Consider the following 9,744-nt stretch of genomic DNA (forward strand, 5'->3'; position numbering starts at 1 on the left):
AACCGATATTTTCTAATACATATTTCAACACACGATTTAATTATTTGACTTAATTATTTTAAATTCCTCAATTTAAAATAATTAATCTTAATTATCGTCAAATAACATATAATTAAATCGGGTCATTACATTTCTCCCTCTCTAACAAAAGATTTCGTCCTCGAAATCGAAACACACAACACATCTTATATACAAACTAGTCACACAACTACCACTGATAGTACATAGGAAAGTCAGAGTACATGGAATAATTTGTGACAGTTTCAAACAAGTGAGGCCATTCTTGTCGCATTTTAGCCTCCAACTCCCATATAGCCTCTTCAGTCCCATGTCTACTCCACTGTACCATAACTAGTGGAATCGTCTTATTTCGAAGTTGCTTATCTTTTCGATTAAGAATTTGTATAGGATACTCAACATAGCTAAGAGAACTGTCCAACTCCACATCCTCGGGTCTCAGAACATGAGATGGATCCGGCTCATACTTCCGCAGCATAGATACATGAAACACATCATGTATAGCAGACAAACTATGCGGCAAGTCCAATCTATAAGCCAATAAACCGATCCTCTCAACAATAGTATACGGTCCAATATAACGTGGAGCTAACTTCCCTTTTCGCCCAAATCTCATCGTGCCGCGAAACGGTGACACTTTCAAGAAAACTTGATCGCCAACCTGAAATTCTAAAGGCCTACGTCTTTTATTTGCGTAGCTAGCTTGACGATCCTGAGATGCTTTCATCTTTTTTCTAATCAAATTAATCTTTTCATTCATTTCTTCAACAAACTCTGGTTGTACCAATGGTTTTTCTCCAATCTCATTCCAACATACGGGTGATCGACACCTTCTACCATACAAAGCTTCGAATGGTGCCATCCCAATAGTTGTTTGAAAACTATTATTGTAGGAGAATTCAACCAATGGCAAAGATTCTTGCCAGTTTCCACCAAAATCCATGACCACTGATCGTAACATATCCTCCAAAGTTTGTATAGTCCTCTCTGTCTGACCATCTGTTTGTGGATGATAAGCTGTACTCATTGCCAACTTAGTACCCAAAGCATTCTGAAGACTACTCCAAAACTTGGAAGCAAATCTAGGATCTCGGTCAGATACAATAGATATAGGAACTCCATGCAATCGAATAACATTATCCACATATAATCGTGCCATTTTATTATAAGCATAAGTACGATCGTATAGAATAAAGTGTGTTGATTTGGACAATCTATCGACTATCACCCAGATTGCATCACAACCTGTGTTTGATCTGGGCAAGTGAGTCACGAAGTCCATTGCAATATGATCCCAGTTCCATTGCGGTATTTCTAAACTCTGTAACATACCTCCAGGTTTCATTCTCTCGGCTTTAACCTGCTGGCATGTCAAACATTTCGCTACAAATTCTGAAATATCTCTCTTCATGGCATCCCACCAAAAATATGGTTTCAGTATGTGGTACATTCTATGAGTACCAGGATGAACACTATGACGGCTACAATGCGCCTCTTGAAGCAATGTTTCTCTCAATCATGTGACATTTGGTACCACTAACCTGTTATTCATGCGTAAACAACCATCTGATGAGATATTGTATTTATCTGGGTTACCAGACAAAACCAAGTCTTTCGATTTCTGAACCTGTGGATCATTCTTTTGAGCTTTCTTGATCTTTGAAATAATCTTCGGCTCAAATTGTAAAGCAGAAACAATAAAATGATTGCGTTTCGGCTGAAATTTCCAACCAGTTGTACATAAATCATCATAATTCTGCCAGACATGGATAGATGCTATCATAACATCTTGATACTTCCGGCTTAATGCATCTGCCACTTGATTCATTTTTCCTGGTCGATACTGTATTTCACAGTCAAAATCTTTCAGTAAATCTAACCATCTTCTCTGCCTCATATTCAGTTCTGATTGAGTAAACATATATTTCAAACTCTTATGATCTGAGTAGATAATAAACTGTTCACCATATAAATAATGTCGCCAAACTTTTAAAGCAAAAACAATGGCTGCTAGTTCAAGATCATGAACTGGATATCGGGATTCATGTGTTTTCAATTGTCTTGAGGCATATGCAATAACTTTTCCACGTTGCATTAAAACACATCCCAAACCTCTTGATGATGCATCAGTACAAACCACAAATCCACCTGATCCAGATGGCAATGCCAACACTGGTGTTGTTGTCAACTTCTCTTTCAATGTAAGAAAACTCTTTTCACATTCATCTGACCAAATAAATCTTGCATCTTTCTTGGTCAGTTGGGTAATAGGTCGAGCAATCTGAGAAAATCCTTCAATGAATCGTCTGTAATAGCCGGCCAATCCCATAAAACTTTGAATCTCTTGTATATTGGTTGGTCTAGCCCAATTCAAGACTGCTTCAACTTTACTTGGATCTACAGATATTCCTTGGGCTGATATCACGTGACCCAAAAATATTACACTATCCATCCAAAATTCACACTTTGACAACTTAGCATACAATTGAGAATCTCGAAGTGTTTGAAGAACCAAGCGTAAATGCTCCTTATGTTCCCGCTTTGATTTTGAATACACCAGTATATCGTCAATAAAGACAATAACAAACTTATCCAGAAAATTTCTGAATACTCTATTCATCAGATCCATAAACACTGCTGGTGAATTTGTTAAACCAAACGGCATTACTAGAAATTCATAATGCCCATATCTAGTTCTAAAAGCCGTTTTAGGAACATCTTCTTCTCTAACCCGAAGTTGATGGTATCCTGATCGAAGATCAATCTTCGAATAAACAGAATTTCCTTGAAGCTGATCAAACAAGTCATCAATTCTAGGCAGAGGATATTTATTTTTAACAGTGACTCGATTGATCTGCCTATAATCAATGCACATTCTCATGGAACCATCTTTCTTCTTTACGAACAGTACAGGTGCTCCCCAGGGTGACATACTAGGGCGTATATAACCTTTTTCGAGTAAATCCTGTAACTGCTCTTTCAATTCTTTCAGTTCTGCAGGAGCCATTCTGTACGGCGCTCTAGAGATCGGCGCAGTACCCGGTATCAAGTCGATACTAAAATCAATTTCTCTCTGCGGTGGAAAGCCTGGTATTTCTTCAGGAAAGACATCGGGGAATTCTTTCGCTACTGGGATATCAGATAATTTCGGTTCTTTCTTTGTAGCATCCACAGCATAAATCATATATCCCTCATTTCCTAAAGATAATAATCTAAACATTTCCATCGCTGAGACTAACGGTATCTTAGCATGTGATCCTCGACCATAAAAATTTCATTTGTTACCATAGTATGGCCTAAATCGTACTACACCATGAAAACAATCTACAGTGGCTCGATAACTAGACAGTGTGTCCATACCAATGATACAATCAAAATCATGCATCGGTAATACAATCAAGTTTGTGATCATAATGCTATCATCGAAATGCAACACACAATCTAATACAATTTGCCCAGATGAAATAAATCGACCAGCTGGCGTAGACACAGATATAGTTTCATGAAATGGTGTAGTCCAAAGTTCATATTCATCAACATAATCAGATGCAATGAATGAATGAGATACCCCAGTATCAAATATAACTCGTGCAATATGATCGTAAATAAGGCAAGTACCTGCGATCACCCCGCCTGGAGCCTCTCTAGCCTGATCCTCGGTCAAAGCATATACTCGGGCTTGTTGGAGACCCTGAAAAGATTGTGGCACATTACCCCTGACCTGTGGGTAACTAGACTGCTGATAGGACGGTGCAGGAGCAAATGGTCGCTGAGATGAGCCACCTGGAATACTACCTCTGGCATAAGGCAACTGCTGTGGCTGCATCTGTCTCTGTGCACGGTTCGGACAAACTCTGGCATAATGCCCTGACTGACCACAAGTATGACATGAACCCTGTACTCCACTACACTGTGCAGTAGGATGTCTTCCTCCACATCGATCACAGTAAATCACGGGGTACTGTCCACCTGTCGCACTTTGTGAACTGCTCGAACTAGAGGAACTGGACTGATATTTCTTTTTAAATTGTTTGCCCTTCGGTCTAAATTGTTTTTGTTTTTGCTGTTGGTATGACTGTTGAGATGGAAAAGACGGTGTACCTGCTGAAAAATATGAACCACTACTAGGCATTTGTGGAGCCTGTGGTTGTTTTCCTCGTCTCAACCCGGCCTCAATTCCAATCGCCTTGTCCACAGCTTCGGCATAAGTTGTAGGCGACCCAGCCATAACCATAGCATGTATTTGAAAGTCCAGTCCTTCCAAAAATTTTGAAATTTTTCCTTTTTCACTGACAGCCACATGTGGTACATAAGTGAGAAGAGCAGAAAGTTGTCGAGCATATTCTTCAACAGACATATTGCCCTGCACTAGTCGATGAAATTCTGATTCTCTGGCTGAGTAGTAGGATGGTGGAGCATATTCTTGGAGAAATTTAGCACGAAACACCTCTCAAGTGATCTGACTACCTGTTTGTTGCAGTACATTGGTAGTAGCCTCCCACCAACGCTGTGCACGATCCCGTAGTTGGAGAACTGCCATAGTCAACCTTCTATCAAAATCATAATGTACTGTGTTGAACAGGAATTCCATGTGCTTTAGCCATCCTTCTGCTCGATCACTGCCTTCATTCCCAAAGAATTTCGCAGGATGCATATTCTGAAATCGAGCTACAGCCAATTCCATTTCATCAACTCTGTGCACCAACTGTTCTACCTCTGCATCAGCTCTAGCGGCTACCTCTGCAGCAGGACGCCCGCGTCTACCTCGAGGAACTCTGTCATTTCCTCCGATATTTTGTGCCCCAGACTCTTGAGCCACTTCTTTTCCTTTCCCTTTATTTCCTCTAGTAGCCATTCTTCAGAATTTAAAGTTAAATTCCCAAAATATTCAATAACATCAATATAATCTAAAGCACCGAAATAGAACTCCAATGTATATTCTACATGTCATATCCCTAAGATACTAACATGTAATTCACACCAGGCAAGAGCAAGTAATTTCAAATAAGCAAACACATGCGCACAAATCTCTTGTGCCTAAACTCGAGTGTACTAACTCTAGTACGAGCGTATCCCAGTCTACGCTCTGATACCAACTGTGATGGCCCGTTATCCTAATAACGATTTATTAACATGCAATCATGATTAATCAGTAAACAGCGGAAAAGTGAGTTAAAAATTTGCGTTTGGGCCTATATAAATTTCGGCATGACCTTCGCATAAATAGGACATACCAGAAAATCAAATACTCAAAATACACAACATATGCCCTCAATAAACACAACATCATAAACATGTGTCAGCCAGACACAATCATGACATATACAAACCCAAAATATCATAGAGCCGACAAGGCTCGATAATACTATAATACAATCCTCCAAATATATACATATAGTATCTGGGAGACAGCAACACCGCGCAGTACCTAAATACAACTGAACCCACTCTCAAGGAGCTCTGTTACTTCCTGAGGCTTCCTCTCGAGCACCTGAGGTCGAACCACCTGTATCACCTGTCATGTCCACACACAAAAGACACGACAGCCCCCTCTCGGGGGTCAGAAACCCCAGTACGAGACATCAAGAAACCACGATATATGACATAGAAATGCAATGATGTCATGCATGAATGCAATGCATGTATAGGTGCAATATATCAGGATATCAGGAGTCAAATGATCGATATCAACAATCATACATATATGCTCGAGCTGGTCCACGACTCAGCGGACCGTGCCTGGGATATGGCCCAGCCTCGAAGCCAACATCTACCTAAGCCGGACCGAATCAAGGTAGCCAAACATCTCCAGAACACCATATCATATCATATATATAACGGATCTCAACCGAAATATAACTGGATCTCAATAACAGATAGGCTCAATATGATATGTTCAGTGGTACTGATATGTCTAACTAAAATAAAATGTGTGTGAACAAAAGAAATATTTTATTTTATTTTGCACATCAATTACCAACTGATAATATGCGAGTCAGCATATAATATCACATAAATCAACAAATAGCACATAAATCATACAAAGGATCGTCAGATGCCTCTGTCAGACATCGTGAAAATAACTGATCTCTACGTACCTCGACTAATTTACCAGTAACTTAAATCCTCAAGAAAGTCCTGGAAATGACAACTCAGACAAATCACCTGAATATTAATTTAAATGGTCTTATTATCATATAAAATTCCACAACCATTTAAATTCAACTATTTAGACATTTTAAATTCCTAAAATTCCAATATTCGATTAAAATGCCTAAAATCAATCATTTCTATGTTATCGTCGCAAAATATTCTTTTTAGCTTTGAAGGACGCTAAACCAATATGTAAGCGACTGCGATAAATTCTAGGTTCACCAGATTATACCTCCAACTCGCACAAGTCCGGAACCTACAATAATCACCCAATAATTAATTAATAATGATACAATATTTGAGTCGAAATTTAATCAAATTCACATACACAACAATCCGCACCAATATAGCTTGTACGTCCAATAAGAGTGGCTAAACTCGAGCCTAAACCGACACTGACCGGCAACAGGCGGTGAACTCGCCGGATAAGATGACCGGAATTCACGCACAAAATCAGAGCCGACGTGTCGTTCTCGAAAATTTGCAAAAGTGGTATCAAAAGAAAGCTTATGAGATAAGGAACAAAAACCCTCAATCAATTTCCGAACTCCGGCGACGTACGGTGACGATTCAGCGGAGAAAGGGGCGGCGGGTTTCCGATGGGTTTTCGGGAATCTCGATTTTTCCTATCAAACGTAGTATCAACAGAAAGCTTACGTCGAGAGCTTTCCAACCGTATATTTATTTGAATTTTTCGATCACCGATGCGGCCATAATCGACGGTCAAAGTGGCGAAAATGGTGAAATGTTTTGACAGAAGTTGCGGGCGAGGAGAGTGGATTCGTGTGTGTGAATAGGTGTAGTGTGTGAGAGAGAGTGTATTATAATATATATATATATATATTAATATTATATGTGTGTTTATCTTTTATCTTTTCGGGGTTCGAAATTTGACCCGGTCTATTTTATTTCAACTCTCGTGTACTATAAATTTTAAATACGTATTTTAATATCGTCGATAAACCGATATTTTCTAATACATATTTCAACACACGATTTAATTATTTGACTTAATTATTTTAAATTCCTAAATTTAAAATAATTAATCTTAATTATCGTCAAATAACATATAATTAAATCGGGTCATTACAAGTTCATTGGATAAAGTTTGTTTTTTATGCATCAAGTTGTAAGTTCAACTCTTACTTGTGTTTTTTTTTATTTTTATCTTTTTTAATTTAATTTTTTAATTTATATATCAAAATTGTAGTGTACTCCCTCGCTATTTCTTATAATTATATTTTGATCTTCATTTGAATATAATCCAAATGAATTATACAAAATATTGTGTTGCATGCGTCGATGCACTAGTTATTAACTTATGTTGCTGAATTTGAGATATTTATCAAATTATGGATCCGAATATACGTTTGATATTATTTATTCTCATGTTTTATTCAAATATTTTGAAATATTTAAAACAAAGAAATCTAACCAAGGTAAGATCTCATGAGCAACTAGATACAAATTATATTACTAAGATAAAACATGATTCAAAATGCTATATTCATATAAATAGTCACGTTGTAGTTCATTGGATAGAGTTTTTGTTTTTTATGCATCAAGTTGTAGGTTCTCGAAATAATAGTAACTAATTTTTGGTGTTATTGTCTGTTTTAATAATTAAATATATTAAAAAAGTGCTAAAACTTTAATGCAAACTATATGTAGTTCATTGGATAGAGTTTTTGTTTTTTATGCATCAAGTTGTAGGTTCAACTCTTACTTGGGTCTTTTTTTATTTTTATCATTTTTAATTTAATTTTTTAATTTATATATCAAAATTGCAGTGTAGTCCCTCGCTATTTCTTATAATTATATTCTATCATCATTTAAATATAAACCAAATGATTTATACAAAATATTGTGTTGCATGCGTCAATGCACTAGTTATTAACTTATGTTGCTGAATTTGAGATATTTATCAAATTATGAATCCGAATATATGTTTGATATTATTTATTCTCATGTTTTATTCCAATATTTTGAAATATTTAAAACAAAGAAATTTAATCAAGGTAAGATCTCATGAGCAACTTGATAAAAATTATATTACTAAGATAAAATATGATTCAAAATGCTATATTCATATAAATAGTCACGAATTCCATTCAAAATATTAGATATATATAAATAGTCCCGGTTCCTAAAAAAATCTCGGAAAATATTAGAGAAATCCAAAAGACGATAAATAATTATGTATTTAATTACTAAGAGCAATTTAGGACAAAAACTCAATTTGATGCTTAATGTTTAACAAAATCTTGATTTATTTTTTTCTTTTGAACGTTCTAAAATTAGTCTTTTAAAACCAATATTTACTTACAAGGTTATGACTAAGCTTGATGTACCGAACTTAAAAAGCAAAGAAAACCTCATAAATGATTGGACATCGGTTCTGAGAACCATAGCAGAAACACTTGATTTCAGCAAAGAATGATTAATTAAAATTTTACAAAAAAGTCTTACGAGATCAGTTAAAATTGCTTGGAGCATGACTTCGTCAGAGATCAAATAATCAATTTTAATCGAAGAATCTCTTAGCTAGATAGCCAAAATAATTGTTACCCTATTTAAAGCGTAATTCGTAGGGGTTGACTATTTTAATAAACAATATACATAGAAGAAGAATAAATATACTCAAGATCTGTTTAACATTGAATTGGATGACATCTGTTTAGCGGATGAATACATTATGTTATTCACTAAATATAAATGGAATTCAGGAGTCGAACAAAGTATATCAATGCAACTTTTCTTCCCCAAAATGTCAAGTCTCTAGAGAGAAATGCTAATAAGGAAATACACACTGTAAATTCAAATACTTTGGCTACGAGAGCATGTTTTCTTAAAGAAAAATTGACAAAATGATGTCATTTGACTGCATTACCAAAGAACTACAAAGATTAAGAAATATTAATAAACGTATTCCCGGAGCTATAATTCTTTAGTACACCACCAGAACTAGCTGGGAAAGGCTCGCGAGGCTTTCCATTTCATCATTTCAGTAGACCATATATAAATGTCTAGAAATTCATCAAAGATTCTCCAGTAAATGAAACTTCCCTTGTAGATTCACTTACTGAAGATGATATCTCCACCAGAAAAGACTGAGATTATAAGTGTGTTACACAGAGATAGACACTGTTAAGTTTCCATTAAAATTTTAACAAAANTCATAAATGTCTAGAAATTCATCAAAGATTCTCCAGTAAATGAAACTTCCCTTGTAGATTCACTTACTGAAGATGATATCTCCACCAGAAAAGACTGAGATTATAAGTGTGTTACACAGAGATAGACACTGTTAAGTTTCCATTAAAATTTTAACAAAATTTAGTTAACAAATATTTCCAGTTAAATACAATGACATGAAAAACTATATTATTTGCAGAAGATATATTTGAAAATAAGAAAAGAAAATAAATTTTATGTGGAGTAGCAAATTGTCAGGGAGCAAGTAGACTTTCCGAAAATTCTACAATATGACTGACATTGAAGTATGGTCAGAAGAGATCTGTCCAGAATACTTAAATTAGAAATAACCAGAAATCATGAATGATTTTCGACCAA

The 9,744-nt window shown here is 35.9% G+C and overlaps 1 protein-coding gene across 2 annotated transcripts in view; it reads right to left on the bottom strand.

The window, feature by feature from the left end:
* The window catches only part of LOC140971019 (uncharacterized), an 8,312-nt gene extending 1,780 nt beyond the window's left edge, over positions 1 to 6,532 (bottom strand). Inside the window, exons 1-2 of one of the 2 annotated variants that reach the window (XM_073433062.1) lie at positions 6,117 to 6,526; positions 3,637 to 5,533 (exon numbers count right to left, since the gene is read on the bottom strand). In XM_073433062.1, the coding sequence (XP_073289163.1) occupies positions 3,637 to 4,375 (739 nt within the window). In that variant the 5' untranslated portion in view covers positions 4,376 to 5,533; positions 6,117 to 6,526. Of the gene's footprint in view, positions 1 to 3,292; positions 5,534 to 6,116 lie in introns of those variants that run through there. The other variant, XM_073433061.1, reaches the window with a different exon arrangement.
* Positions 6,533 to 9,744: the final 3,212 nt, after the last annotated feature.

Source organism: Primulina huaijiensis, chromosome 2 (genome assembly GCF_012295235.1).
Source record: "Primulina huaijiensis isolate GDHJ02 chromosome 2, ASM1229523v2, whole genome shotgun sequence".
NCBI lineage: Eukaryota > Viridiplantae > Streptophyta > Magnoliopsida > Lamiales > Gesneriaceae > Primulina > Primulina huaijiensis.